General features: G+C 32.6%; 1 protein-coding gene across 1 annotated transcript; it reads right to left on the bottom strand.

The window, feature by feature from the left end:
* Positions 1-7812: 7812 nt before the first annotated feature.
* LOC113706493 (premnaspirodiene oxygenase-like) lies at positions 7813-9795 on the bottom strand. Its single transcript, XM_027228406.2, has 2 exons — positions 8788-9795; positions 7813-8483 (listed from the first exon to the last, which is right to left on the bottom strand). The coding sequence occupies exons 1-2, from the start codon at positions 9697-9699 to the stop codon at positions 7860-7862; spliced, it is 1536 nt and encodes a 511-aa protein (XP_027084207.1). The 5' UTR covers positions 9700-9795; the 3' UTR covers positions 7813-7859.
* Positions 9796-16482: the final 6687 nt, after the last annotated feature.

Raw genomic sequence — 16482 nt, 5'->3', positions numbered from 1 at the left:
GATTCTTTCTCTAAACCCCTGACTCCTGGATTTGGTTGTGCACTACTTCAGCTACGTCCTCCTCCATCTCTTCCTCTACATGAGAAAGCTGGAGGTCTTCCCCTTCTTGATTAATCTGAGGTAGCCCTAAGTCCTCCTTGTCGCCTATCACTTGACCCTCTTTCCTATTATGAGAGACTGCCTTAAGAGACTCCTCTTGAGTAGAAGGTCCCACAGCCCCCTCCATTCTATTTTCCTCCCCTACTCTTTCACATTCCTGGTTACTACATCCACCACTGCTAGTGGCCTTGAGGACATCCAATAGACTCTGACTGCTATGCATTTTATTTTTCTCCTGTTCTACCAACTCCCCATACCTAAAGGACCAGTAACGTCTATCACTATGCTCAGAGACTCTAACATTTTTTTTCTGAGGGGAGACCCTAATATTTCCTGCTCTCATCCAGGGACCGCACTGATTCTCATCAGTACTCCCTCCTAGCAATCTCCTTTCTTTGCAAGACCTTTCACTATGTCCCACAATTCCGCAATTATAACAGAAATCCGGACACCTTTCATATTTGAAAGCTATCCATTTGCCAGTTCCTGCTATTCTGACCACAATACCTCTAAGAAGAGGTTTAGATAGATCTACCATGACTAAGACCTTCAGATGCCTGCCCTCTTTGCCTCCCACCTGAGGGATTATGACATCTCTAACTTCCTTAAACACTCCTCCTATCTTTCTTCCAATCTCCCTAGACAGCCAATGAACTGGCAGATTCCAGAGCTGCACCCAAAGAGGTGCCGTCACAAAGGCTTTATAGTCATCTTCTATGCCTTCAACCCATCTTTTGAGAACAAGCATCTAGTTATCTATTACCCAAGGCCCTCCCTCCACTATTCTATCTTTATCTTCTGAGTTTTGTATGTTAAACTGAAACACATTTGGTCCCAGTTCCACCACTGACAAATTCCTGGGATACCCCCAGGCCACAGCCACAAAGTTTTTAATACCAGTGAAATTGATAACTTTTTCTCCTAAAACTCTCCCAATGATACTGTTTTCACAAGCTCTCACGCCAGTTTGAAAGTCTTCCCCCTCCAGCGTGAGTCCTACCAGTTCATTCCCTTCAAGGGAAAACTTCTGTAATATATCTGATAGCTCACCCTCCATGGAAAGGTTCAGCAAATTAAAGATAGTATAACTACTTTACCCACAGGAGATAAAGACCAAGACCAAGCAGTAAAAAAAGGAATAGAGAACAAAAAAAGACAAAAGGAAACACTAAGAAGAGGATCGAAACAGAAAAAATGCTTGATGATAGTTATTGATCACAAAAGGTAGATTATCGTTGCTCACTTATACTCTTAAAAAGACAAAGAAAGCAGAGCACTGACTCTCGTTTGTCCAGGCGGTAGCTTATCATAGTTGAAGATAGTGACGCTTGATCTCCCTTTCTTCATGCACTGACTAGCTTAAACGAAGTATAACTGCCATTAGCCTTAAATCTAAAATCCTCTCGTTCAATTACTGATGGTATATCATGATCTGGGAGTGCGGGAGAAAGAAGGTTTTGAAAAAGTTTGAAAAAAGCTAACTTCCCACCAAAGAGGTGAGTGAGCTCTTGTCCCAAGAGAGAGAACAGCTACTTTAGAGTGAGAAAGCCTCTACATTAGAGAGAGGATGCGTCTCTTCAATTTTTTGCTGCATCTGTTCTTATTCTATTCTTCTTTTGATGTTCTTCTCTAGTTTAGATTTTTGATACAATCTTGTGTTAAACGTAATAAAATTGAGTGTTGAGGGTAGAGCTGCGTAATCTGGTTATTTTGATCCAAGATCTTGATGTTTGGTTGGGGTTTTGATTGTGTTTGATGGAGTGCGAAAGAAAGTTGCAGAAAGCTTCTAGACTGCAGAAAGAATGCTTCGATTAGCTTTGCATGGATTTTTTAAAATGACAATTTTGCCCCTCAATTTTTACATAATTCCGCTGTGGCCCAAAATCTGGAAAAAATTAAATCAATGTTCCCCTTTTAAGTCTTAATCCTCTTTAGCATATTTTAAGCATGTTTTTGAGCAAGTGATTTCTGGATTTTAGGGCATGATTAAAGTTTAATAATTTTTAGTTGATTTAATGTCTTATTAGGTTAGGATTTTGGGTTAAGATTTATTTTAGTTGGGTTTTGATTTATTTTTTTTGGGTTTTGGCATGGGTTTGGGAGGTTAAAACCCATGCAATTTGATTGGGTTGATTTGGTAAAAAATGACAGGCTAGCCCTTCTCTTTTCCTTAGGGCTTTTATTTGGGCCAAGATGGCTTTTGGCCCAACAAAAATAATAGAGTGGCCCGTTGGCCTTTTTTCTTAAGAGATTTGATACAATATTTGCATTTCAGTCCCTAAACTTCTGAGTATTTTTATTGTGGCCCTAAAAACTTTGATTTTGTTTTAATTAGGTTCCTAATTTAATTGCATTTTAAGCCCTAAACTTAATTTTTTTGATTTTCACCCTAATTTTTGTAATAATTATAATTTGACCTAAACAACTTTCTTGATTTTTGCAATTAGATCCCTAATAGCTTTGATTTCTTAAATATAAGCTATTTATCTTCTTTAATTTTAATTATACTTCATTTAAATGCTTTAATTGATAGATTTCATGGTTATTTTCACGTCTTCATAATTTATTTGTTAATTAAATTGGTGTCTTAATCGTTTTGTTGGTTTTGGAGTATAAATAGGACAAATCCAACCTCATTTAACCACTATTTCAAGGGAGGTGTCTTTTTTTATTATTTTAAATTCTCTTATGTGCTCCTATGTGTTTTTTTTATGTGTAATTGCATGTTTTGAGTGCTTTTTCTTTTAATTACTCATCTTATTCATTTTAAGTTTCATTTATTTTATTTAATTTTAATAATTATTTGAGAGGCATTTAAATGCCAATTTGTAATAGATAGATGTTTAAGACATGTATTTAGCTAGGTTATGTAATAGATAGGTTTTAGTTTTGGTAAAATGTAATTAGTTAGATAAATGTAATAATTAGGCTATTATTTTTTTCAAATTCCTCCCTCAGATTGTAGTTAGGGTCCCAAATATAATAATTAGGTCTTTATGTGCATTTCTTTGCTTGTATGTTTTGATGCTTGTGTTTATGTGTTTATTTGCTTTCTTTAGGGTTTTGCATCTAGATATCATACTTACGTGTGATGTGCTCTATGTGTTTTATGTGTTTACTTACTTTAATTATATTTTATATGACTTATTTAGTTATGATAAATGCATAATGTCACCACATTAGTCTAATGCTAGTTGTGGCATTTCTTCCCAATTTCTCGCTATTTCAACACTAGTGAGAGTTTATAGAAATTGGTTAGTCCAACACTAGACCTTTTAGATTATTTTCGTGCTAGATTCACATTTTTGCGTGATATTCATTGCATTTCATACATGTTTTTCATTTTTAAGATCTTTTCTCATCTTGCATGATCTTCCCGCTATATATTATCTCTCTTATTCCTATTTGCGCAAAACATGATATTTTGACTTGCATTCCATTTAGGATATTAGAAATATATTAGTTCATTTGATTGATTAGATTAGAAGAGTCACCCTTCAAATATGGGAAACGAACGAGTATGGTTTCTTAGCCTTAGCACGCTCGTATCCTTTCTATAAAAAAGAAAATTGAGTCACAAATCTTAGTCCCCCGTACCCACTATGTTGCATTCCTTTTTTAGGACACGTATATTTATATATTATAATTTTTTCCTCTTCTTCGAGTCTCATCTTTTGTATATTCGTGAGTTCTTCAAAAAATCACTCTTAGGCATCTCAATTAATATGATTTGCATCAATTAAACTTTGAAAAGACATTCCGACCCTCCCAATACCATTAGACCTAGATTCGCATCCATATAGAAGCATCCTAATATGATAAATTTTATAGGTTAGACTAGAAAAATGTTCGACTAAATCTCGCAACTAACTTTCGTTAGGTTGAAGGAGTGCCTTAATTTTGAGCCAATCAAATCTTTGCCTTCCCTTTTTTCAACAGTGACTCCGAACTCTTTTATCTAGGATCTGGTGTCGTCTAAAAGGGGTTTTATTTATTTATTTAAAAATACATTATTTATGTGACTTGGTACACCTAAACTAGATACCAAGTGATGACTCCTATTTTTCTTAAAAATCCTTTTTGGACTAATATTTTGGACCTAAACCGTCGCATATTTTAAGTCCCATTTTAGGTCTTTTTTCTTTTATTTTCTAAAAATCAAAAACTCATTTTTTTTTACACTAAAAATCTATTTTTCAAAAAACAGGGTGCGACAATTTACCCACTAGTTCATAATTCTCGTGGCAAGAAAGAAACGAAAATATCAAAGTCTGATTGTTGTTCTATTTTGAAATAACCTACAATTACCCCCCTTTAACTTGTTCTATTTTCCAATAAATACTCGTACAACCTTTTGTACTTTGAAAAACAACAATCACCCCCTTTAACTTGACAGATGCTAAATGGTAAACTTTCCTATATGCGAACAACAATTGGATGTTTGTCAATCAGGACATCAGCCGCGCTCTCTACATTTCTTAGCTCAATTGTATCACTTTCATAATATTTATCAATGCATGCTCAGCAAAAAAATTAGTAACACAATCAGGAAAGGAATTGGTGTAAGTCTGCTTGTGCTCCAGTAGCAAACATCAATGTAGATAATTGGGGGATGCAACGAGTTAAGAGGTACGCGGGAGGAAGCGTAAGTAGGAGGCCTCGGATTCAAGACCTTTCACTTACACTAAAAAAACAAATGCAACAATAATGATTGAAGAAACTTCACCAAGCTGAAAGTGCATTAGAGGTCCATGTTTCTTGGCACATGTTTCCATGGAGATGGTGGCACTTTCAGCTTGGGATCCTTTCTTTTGCTTGACTAAGGGTGAAATAAAGGCTAGGGAAAGAAAGAAAGAAAGGATTTTGGACGGAAGTTCCATTGGTAGGAGATGCTCCGTGCTCTTTTCATATTAATCCTATTTTTAGCAAATCTAGTTACATATTGTGGACTGGAAAGCTTACGTTGTTATATGAAGATTAAAATGAAATTATAGTTTACATGCTCAGAATACCTATATATGATTGCTAATTTGGTTCAGAGTCCGTGGAGAAATCGTTAATAAGGTACTTTCCAAGTGAGATATTAAGGGAATACGAAACATAAGATGTAAAGATTTTCTAGGGCTGTACATATTATGGTGAGATATTATTCTTCATTTTTATTTATTATTGAGCCTTAACAATATTCAATAATATTTTCTGGGGCTGGATAAATTTCAATCATACTAATAATGGTCGCTAAATCTGCAATTTAATAATTTCACAAAATTTGGATTGGGCAAAGTTTAAGTTCATTGTTAAGAGAATTAACACGTTGCACAAACTTAACTACTCGACAATTAATCACTTATTCTTTTTGTTATGTCACACAAGAGTGCATCATGCTAGTTCAATAGAATCCAAATAAAAGCATGCTATCTACAAAATCTAACGTGAAACAATTATCCACACAATTAAAAGGTTGCATGTAGTAATTAGATACAAAATTCTATATTATCTGTTACTAAAGTTATTCCCCACTTCCCATTCCTGTGCAGTCCCTTTTCCCTCCTCATGGGGCACTTAGTGATAAAAAAAAGTATAAAAAGTAAGCACCTAATAATTTTTTTAAAAGACTAATTGCCATTCATAACAACTTTTACATTATTCCTCAGTATTACATGTCAAATTCTCTTTAGAACTGGTACGTCAGTTTTATGGATATACGTATAATCCAGACTGTAATTTTTGAAAATGAAAATTATTCAAAAAACATAACTCTATGGAAATTGAAATTATCAGCCCAACACTAAAAAATAAACCAATAAATTGCAAAGAATATTTTCCGACGCAAAAAGATATTGGACGTCCGTCCAACCAAAAAGGACCTACTTAAGTATCTTGTGACTTGCCGTTTTGAAAAAAAAAAAAAAAAAAAAAGCATCTTGCGACTTGTTAGGAAAAAAAAAAAAAAGTATCTTGCGATTGTAGACGCAATTTAATTATAGAAAGCTAGTACGAATTCTCGAAGAAAAAGTTAATAGTCAATTGTAATGATAGGCCTTTTGAACAGTAGTGAAGTCATCGTCCTAGGGTGAGGGGATTCAATTTTTGACACTACACCAAATATAATCATAATAAATTTACAACCAAAAGACACTTAGATTAAATATACTTTTTCTGTTATGTCTACTATGTTGTGGCATCTAAGTTGTGCTATAATGTGGTGGTATTTTAAAAACGTCAATTGTTCTTGGATTTACATCATTAATCAGCCTTGATTAGATCCAACACTCCTGTGAAGCGAAGCGTAAGAATTAAGATTTTTTAATTTATTAAGGGAGGCTAATGCATATAAGAAAGACACATTAAAAATTTTAGTGGGGCCAATATAGATAAGAAAGAGAATTTTAAAAATATTGAAAGGCAAAGTTGATAAGAATGAGACCTCCACTTCCGTTGGTGTAAATATACTTGAAAAGATTGCAAAAAGTAGAGAAATTTTGTCTTTTATTAGCGTTTAATTTCCTTAATGGAAAGGATTTTTGTCTTTTATTTTTTTTCCTTTTTTCTGGTTCCGGATTTATGGGCCTTCGAAAAGTTTGGGGAGAAAGGCTCGAATGGAAAATAAGGACTAAGGTCCTGTTTAATAACCCAATTCAGCACTTAAATTTAATGAATTAGAATCTTAACATATTACCGTTTGATAACAAAAAATTAAGCATCTGAATTAATTAAGTGCCACTGAATTTTCTAGACAAAACTTGTTTCCAAAATTAAGTGATAAGTTATTCACTTATCATTGAATGTGATATGCACTTAAATGTATTAGATTTAATACTTAACAAATCAATAATTTAATGGATTTAGACTTTAGATTTCAGATTTTAGTTTCAAACTTTAGTTTTATCAAACGCACCCTAAGTCAGTCGCTTGCTTGTCAGTTTACTACTTAATACTTCAATTCAGTACTTAAATTTAATAGATTCAGATTTTAATATGTTCTGACGTATTTGATAACAAAATATTGAACATCTGAATTAATTAAACAGCACTGAATTTCTTAAACAAAATTTGCTTTTAAAAATAGGTGATAAACTATTCATTTAGCACAGAATGTGATATACACTCAAATGTATTTGATTTAATACTTAACAATTCAATAAGTTAATGGATTCATATTTCAGTTTTCAGACTTCAATTTTACTAAATGCATCCTTAGCCAAATAAAACATTTGTGAAGATAGCAGTTGCAAACTGATCTCAAAGAGTGATATCATGCCAAATTGTCACCATTACCTCTATCCAAACGACTTAGTTATCTTTATCAGCTTAGCTTAAGATATTGAAGAATCACGGAATGGAAGAACCAGAAGAAATTGGGGTGTGAAGCAAAAGATATCTATTTAGTCAACTAGGCTGAGCTGATTTTTTTTTATCTTTTTAAGGATTGTTTTGCTTGTATCTGTAAATGGTTGAAATTTGGTATTTGTCTGGTTGTTTATTTTACCGTTTCCTCTTTATGAAAAATGATCAGTTAAAAATAAAAAGTTGTGCAAGTTAGCCTTTTGCATGCACTAGAAAAAGTTGTGCAACAAAAATCCGTGGAGCCCCATTTCATTGCTCTAAACTTTGCCCTTGATTTCTTTGCTAATCAAGTAGTTGCAACATATAGGCTCGACCATTTGGACTGAAAAAGTTATTTGTTCTAATCTTTTTGTGGATTAACAGAAATTGAAACAAGCTTATGAGATATTATTTCATTTCAATACTAAAAGACATCAATGATCATTGGACGGAATGTAGATTTTTGCATCCAGATACAGGTTATTTTTTCTTCCAGCTGAAGCACCAAATACCTCAGTCATGTCTAAGTCTTGAGGGTTGATTCCTTGAGGCAGTTTCCAGTCAAAGTGATAGAGTAAATTGGCAAGCACAAGCTCAACATTTGTTACACCATAAGTTATGCCTGGACACACTCTTTTTCCTGCACCAAATGGTATGAGCTCGAAATTGTTTCCTCTAAAATCAATAGATTTATCGCTAAATCTCTCTGGATTAAACTTCTCAGGATCATTCCAGTACTCGGGATCTCTTCCAATCGCCCATGCATTTACTATAGTTACTGTGTTAATTGGTATATTGTAACCTGAAATTGTGCATTCTTCTCTGCATTCTCTTGGGGCTAACAGAGGACCTGGAGGGTGTAGTCTTAGAGTTTCCTTTATCACCCATTTTAGATACTTCAAACCCTGGATATCACCCCCACAAATTCTTTTCTTTGCCTTGAACGCTTGCCTTACTTCAGATTGTGCCTTAGCCATTATTCTTGGATTTTTCAGCATTTCAGACATGGCCCATTCCACTAGGACTGATGAAGTTGTCGTTCCTGCTACAGACAATTCCTGTGTACTCAGCGTGGCAAATAAATGAGATCATCCTTAAGCAATTTGAGTTAATATGTAGAGGATAAACTAAAGGGTGAAGTTTATATAGAAAATAAGAGTAATTTCACTCACCTATCAACCTAAAGTAACTGCCATGTTGCAAATGACCCTTATTACTCGTATTTTTTATGGAACTGGAGGAAAACTGAAGTCATGCTCTAATTTAAAGTGAAAAATAGAAATTGGTGCATAGGAACCTTATGCAGAATTAGATTAATCTATAAAGCAAAATAACTAGCCATGCTCTTGTTTAAAGTCTTACAAAAATAAGAGCCTTGATGCTGTTCTTGGTGACAGGAAACTGAAAGTCATTGATCTCCTTCAGCTTTAAAAGAACATCCACTACATCTTCCTCCTCCATCCCACTATTTCCACCCTGCTTATCGATCATGCTCTTTTCGTGGTCATTGACAATATCATCCAAGATAACATCAAGTTTTCTCCATAGCTCGTCCAATTTTGGCTTCAATCCACAGACAAGTTGAAGAATTTTGAGCGAGGGGAAGAGATCTGCAATGTTGAAAATCCCAGCTAGTGATGATACCTCTTGGGCTGCCAGAATTAATGCTCCTTGGTCTTTGCATACTCTCCCAACTGTTGCCCTGGAAATTGTTTTGTTCAAATATAAGACAATTTTTGCGTTCAAAGTAAAGGGCCTACCCTCCTCTGCCTCAATCGATCCAACCAAAAAAGAAAGTTCATCCTCCATTATACTAAAAAAAGATTGTACGCTTTTCGCGCTAAGGAGTTCCATAATGTAAATTTGTCGCATTTGTCTCCAGTAATCACCATATGGACAAAAAGAAACACCCAAGTTGTTGTATTGAATTATCTTAGCCACAACAAGCTGTGGCCTATTAGCAAATGCAAGACTATTTGTTTGCAGGACTTCTTTTGCCAATTTTGGCGATGATACGATGATTGTTGAAAGCTCACCAAGCTGCAAGTGCATCAAAGGTCCATATTTATCTGCCAGTTTCTTGAGTGAATGATGAGGGAGTGAACCTAACAATTGGTGCAAATTCCCAATGAAGGGAAGCTTATTTGGTCCTGGGGGCAACTTTGGAGCATTTCCTGAACTTTTCTGTATTTTGAGTTGTTTAACTAGAAAGAATAGCACAAGTAGTAGGAGAAAGAAAGCATTAATGGAGAAGAAATGCAACTGCATCTCCATTTGGAGCAAAGACAGAAGTAGATGCTGGATAATTCTCCTCCCAGCATAAATAGATGAAAAAAATGGTAGTAAAAGACAATTTGTTGGGCTTTGTAAATCATAGGAGTATTACTTATTTGGATATGGATGCTTAGAATAAACATTTAGATGATAATTCTTGATAATGGAACAAAAAGTTGTGCTCAATTAGGTAGTGGATGATTGAGATCCCCACCCACCAATAATTGCACTTTATATTTTGCTCAAGAAATAATAATAATAATCGCACATTATGTATAGGGTAAATTACACAATACCACTTGGGATTTAATGTTTTTTCATACAGCTCTCTTATAGTAACAAAAGTTATATATAACTTTATGGTAGTTTGCATTAAAATGTCAAAGTAACGAAAATAATTTTCTATAACGAAACTAGCTGAAATGTCGAGATTATCCTTGTTTAGAAGCTAAAATGACTAAAGTGGCCAACATATACAAGCGTAATATATATGACATTTTATCCTCTTATGGTATAGTTTTTTACCTACAACCCCCTTACCATTTTCAAAATCTATACATAACCCTCTTTTAATTTTTAAAATTTATACATAACCCCCTTGTGGTTAACAAATAATTTTCATCTTTACAAAAGTCTATTCTGCTACTGATTGCAAATTCCATCACTTTATTATTTTAATACAAACTACGAAGGAGTCGCGCATAGCTATTGCAAGTATAGGAGAGTTGCGTAGAAAAACGCTAAATCACATGAGATAAAGGGTAATTTACCCTTATGTATAACATGTTCATATATGTTTTAATATCTGAATAGTCGAAATGCTATGATCTAAAAGTTTGTAAATTCCTACCATGACGTCGACACAACCTTAATTAAACTTATCTAATCTTGGAAGATTACAAGTATGTAGCTGTTTGGTGAACAAGGCTACAATTAATATACAAAAAAATTGGTGCTTTTTGCGCAAATGTGAAATATTAGGCTAACACTTTAAAGCCATTAGCTGTGCGAGAATTTTCACCTGCACTATAGGAGGTTTGATGATTTTTTTCTTGAAGAAGGAAGCGTCAAAATTAGAAGAAAATTTTCATGTGCTTTTGGGGCATTGAGCGCAAAGTGTGATTACTCCCAAGTGTGATGTGGCAAAGTTGGATTAACCATGGAATGGAATCAAAGTTTAATTTCGACTAGAAAGAAACAGAAAATAGAAAAACGGTGAAATATTCGTATGAGATCGGTAAATCTTTTCCTCCCCTACTTTTTGATACTGAATTGGCCATTCCATTTAAATAATGTTGAATCACAGTCAATGCATTAAGTGCAACACAGAACATTGCCCCTGAAAGGCATTATGGGTGCATTATAGGTTGTCAGCATCTTTTCTTTTTGGTACGTAGGAAATGATAGCAAATTGGGCAGGATGAGAGGGTAACACTTGGGATTAATATGGAAATGTAGATTTGGGTTTTGCCTAAACATACCCATATTTGCTATGGACTAATATAGGCAGGACAAATTTGGGAGGGGTCTAGACAAATATAATTTAAATTAAATTAAATATAATTTCAATCTAGAATCAGCTTTTGAACAATACAATTTCCATCAAAATTCTAAATCAAGGAATTAATAGAAACTTAGCGAAGAAATAAATTTGTTCTTGCTATTTGAATTTCATGATAAAATGTGCCAAGAAATTTCAAAGGCCAAATGTCCTTTAGTGAAATGCAATACGATTAATATGGGACTGTAGGGATGGGCTTATAAAATGGAATAATGTAATTGATCTATAAATGATATTTTAGATGTTATTTATTTAAAACTGCAACGGTAGTTTCATGAGGTTTTGGCATTTGAAGGAAGCTGGCCTTAGGGGCAATGGTTTATAAATTGTGGGGGGAAAGAAATTTGAGAGTTTTTCACCATAAAAGGGTAATGTTATTTGTACTTCCGCTATCCCATTTTCATTTTGATGAGACCATATTATCCATGCCATAATTTCTTCTCGTACCCTATCTTATGTTCACATGCAAAGAAGTTGGGCATAGTTGTCTTATGTGTCCAAAAGGTAAAAAAATTTAATTTTTGCTTCTCTTTTTATTTTTAAATTTTCATAATTGTTTTTAATTTATTTTTCATATTCTCATTTTAATTTCAATTTTCAGATTTTTTATGAGCACAATTGAGGTTCCATTGCATCATCTAGATACTAGATGCTGTTATGCTTTTGTTGAAATAATATTAGAAAAACCCGAGGAGTTGGGGCCAGTGGTAAGCGGCTGGTAATGCGAGCAGGATGACCAAGGTTCGATTCTCGCTGCGCTCCTGCGATAACTCCAGGGCCAGGCCTTCACCCTCGAGTAAGAGTCAAACTCTGCGGGCGCTCCCCGGGTCGAATCCGGATTAGTCCGAAAGGGATACCGGATGGTTAGACCAAAAAAAAAAATAATATTAGAAAGTTTCACTTCCTTTTTTGTGGCTATATGAGCTATTCTCAGTAGACTTTTTGAAGTATTAGTGTCCTATTCATGAGACATTGTAGTTATACTTAGTTTTTGGTCATCTTTGAAACTTAGAATTTATTTATTTATTTATTTTATGGGCTTGAAGTTTGGAATCTGTTCATATTACATTGCTAAATTGATTTTTGATATCATATAATTTCATGCAATTTTGTAGAAAATTACATAATACATATTAATGAAATTTTAAATTACCCATTTTAATGTGTAATGGAATAATTGATTGGTTTTAGAATGTAAGATAAAATCTAGCAAAGTTAACTCATAGGCAAGGAGAAAAATTAGGTAGGGGATAATATTATCTCATTAAAATAAAAATGAGATAGTGAAAGTACAAATAATATATGGGGAGTGCAAATAACATTACCCCATGAAATTAGGCTTGCTAATATGCTAATTCATCATAATTATGGAAACCATCTGGAAAGCGGTTGCCAATGATGAAGGATTCCAAGAACCAAAGAAAACTAGAAACTTTGTTTTAGCTGGGCCTCTCAATGTAGATTGATTTTACTTTTTGATGTAAACAGGCCTTGTCCTTTTTGTAATTGATGACAGTTCACTAGCTCTTAGTAGCTGATGTTAGATTAGTTGATCATGTTAGTGGTTGCTTATATTGACCATCGGTGAAAATTATCATCTATTAAATTCAAAATTTTTATGGTGATTATTGAGAAATAATTTAATAGCAAAATTGTAAAAGCGTACCTGAATTTATTTTGAGTCATTGGCATTTGAGTTCTTGGAGATTTTGGAGGCCTTCCAAATCAACACGTAATCATTGATCTCTTGAGAAAATTCTTTAGTTTCTCTCTAGTATCTTTCTTGACGATGGAATGTTAGGAAAGAATTATTTTGTGATACTAAAGGATATGACAATAAGAATACATGTGACTCAAGAACCATAATTCTATTTATAGATAACTTTTCTGTTATCTTTTGAATTCCTATTTCAACTCATCATAAAAATAGAAATTATCGTTAAATCTCTACATATTAAAGGCTTACATCCGATTAGATACATTAAAATTGAAATTATAATTGATCATTTTAATTGGATTTAACCTTGTTTGACAGATAGCGGTGACACCCTTGTGACTAAAGAAAACAAGTTTAGTCTCGACCAATATCATACTAATGCTTTTGAGGAAAAGAAAATACAAAAAATTTCTTATGCATCAATAGTAAGGAGTTTAATGTATGTTCAGATCTGTACGCATTCAGATATTATGTACATTGTTGGGATGTTGGGTAGATATTTAAATAATTTTAGATTAGATCATTAGAAAGCAATCAAACGGGTCTTGCGATATTTACAGAAAATAAAAAACTATATACTCACGTATCAGAAGTCACATAAACTCGAGATCATTAGGTAAATTGATTCCGATTTTGCTGGATACTAAGATGGTATGAAACTAACATCAGATTTTATATACTTGCTGACTGAGGGTGCCATATTATGAAAGAGTGTTAAATAGTCTCTTCTACTATGACTGCAGAATTCATAACTTATTATGAGGTATCAAATAATGAAATTTGGTTACGAAATTTTGTCAAAGAATTATGTATAGTAGATGATATCAAAAGACCATTTAAATTATTTTGTGACAATAAGTCAGTATTTCAATATTCCGATAAAATGAGAGTTCGATAAAATCTAAATATATAAATATCAAGTTAATGATTGTTAAAGAAACATTATAGAGTAAACAGTTGTTGATAAAGTATATCAAGACAAACTCTATGATTACGGATCTTTTTACTAAGGAATTGCCACTCAAAGTATTTCATGAGCATATTGCTCATATAAATGTCATGTTATTAAGTGATGTTCAGTTTAAGTGGGAGTTTGTTATTTTAAATACTCTTACGATATTAATATTTTTTTTATTATTAATATTTAAGGATATTTTATGTATAAATAAAGTTTGAATTTATTTATACCCTGATTTTAGTATGGTTTGATCTCATAAAAATTTAAAATGAAATAGTTGAAAATAGGCATTTTAAAATCACATTGTATGAAATTTTTATGCTAAACATCCACATCATAATTCATATCATTCAATTGTATCAACATATGTGACAATTGATAGGTCAAATTACAAAATTGGAATAAAAACCTCTTTGATTCTATATAGGTATAATTGATTGATTGAATTGGTTGTAGATACATTTTGGTAATGATTGTAAAGTTTATTTCATATAATTAATTGTGAAATATAATTATAAAATTGCACATATAGTTCTAGTGGGAGATTATTGGATCTTGAATTTATATGTAAATAATTATATGTTGTAAACTGTCAAACAAAGTTTAGCGCTATTTCAAGTATTCTTTTAGAAAATGGCACCCTTAGTCAATAAGTAGATATAACATGATGTTGATTTTATACCATCTTGACATCCAGTAAAATCGAAATCAATATATCCAATAATCTTGAGTTTATCTTACTTCTGATACGTAAGTATGTAGTATTTTGTTTTCTTTAAATATCACAAGATCCGTTTGGTTGCCTTCTAATGATCCCGAAATTACTTAAATATCTATCCAACATCCCAATAATGTACGCAATATCCGGACGGGTACAAATCTAAACATACATTAAACTCCGTACTGTTGACGCATAAAGAATTTTTTGTATTTTTTTTCCTCAAAAGCATTATTAAGATATTGGTCGAGACTAAACTTGTATACTTTAGTCACAAGGGTGCCATCTGATTTACAATTTTGTATATCATATTTTTAAGAAACTTTTTAATATAGTCTTTTTGTGATAGTCCAAAAATACCTCGAAAATGATCCCGTTGTATCTATATGATTAACACAAAAGATGCGTCATCAAGATCTTTCATCTCAAAATTCTTAACTAGAAATCTTTTGATTTCATACAATAGGTTTATATTGCTGTTGGCAAGTAAAATGTCCCCAACATACGTACAAAAAAAATATACTTGCTCTCACAGAATTTATGATACATACAATCATCTACTAAATTCATGTCAAAACCAAATCAGATAATTACTTGATGAAATTTAAAATACTGTTGTCGATATACTTGCTTGAACCTATAGATGAATTTCTTAAATTTGTAAACCATATTTTTTGGATCTTCCGATACAAAATATTTTTGCTGCACCGGGTAGATCATCTTATCAATATTATCATTGAGAAACGTTATCCTTATAACCATCTAGTGTAATTCAAGATTAAAATGTGTTACTAATGCCATTATAATTCTAGAAGAGTCTTTCAAAGGGACTAAAGAGAAGGTATTTTTATAGTCGATACCTTCTTTTTATGTAAAATTCTTAGCAACAAGACGAACTTTATATATTTTCACATTATCTTTCAAATCCCTCCTGATTTTAAACATCCATTTACAATAAATAGATTTCGCTTCTTTTAGTAATGAAACAAGATCTCAAACGTCATTGTTTTTTATGGATTTAATCTCTTCATTATGGCATCAATGCACTTTTGACAATTTAAACTTTTCATGGTTTGACGGAAGTTGATTGGATCATCTTCCATCAATCTAGTGTCATCCTCATATTTTTGAAGAAAAATAATGTAATTATCTGGTACTGCACTTCTTCTTTCTATAATGAATCTTCTTAGTGGCACTGACTCTTGAGGAAGTAGAATTTGTTCTTCTATAACAGTTTATTTTTCGATATTATCTTGATTTATTGTGTCATAATCAAGATCAGGAATAGAATTTTTAACAAGATCAATGACACCTATAGGAATATTAACATATTTTTCTTCAAAAACAAGGTTTCTAACTGTATCTCTTCCCCAAACTCGACATCCTCAAAGAATCGAAAAATAAATTAACAACAAAATTACAGAAGCATATCTGGATTCATATTAACTAACTGGTATTTGAATTTTTAAAAATTTTGGGTTGATTTTTCAGATTAACACGTATTCGCTAATCACTTGAGAGAGCACTTTAGTTCCTCAATGGGATATTAAGAAATACCTATTTTGTGGTACTGAAAAATATTGTAATAAGAATATGTGTGACCCGAAAATCATAACTCTATTTATTAATAACTTTCATGTTATTTTTTGAATTCTTATTTCAACCCATCATAGAAATAGAAATAAAAATAACTCATAAATCTTTACACATTAAATGCCCACATACTATTAAATACATTATAGCTCAAACTATAATTAATCACTTTAATTAAACTTAACTTTATTTGCATTTGCAATGCATAATTATTCACATATAAGTCCAACATTGAA

Source organism: Coffea arabica, chromosome 8c, assembly GCF_036785885.1.
Source record: "Coffea arabica cultivar ET-39 chromosome 8c, Coffea Arabica ET-39 HiFi, whole genome shotgun sequence".
In the NCBI taxonomy this organism is placed as follows: Eukaryota; Viridiplantae; Streptophyta; class Magnoliopsida; order Gentianales; family Rubiaceae; genus Coffea; species Coffea arabica.
This window is presented reverse-complemented; position numbering and strand designations above follow the sequence as displayed.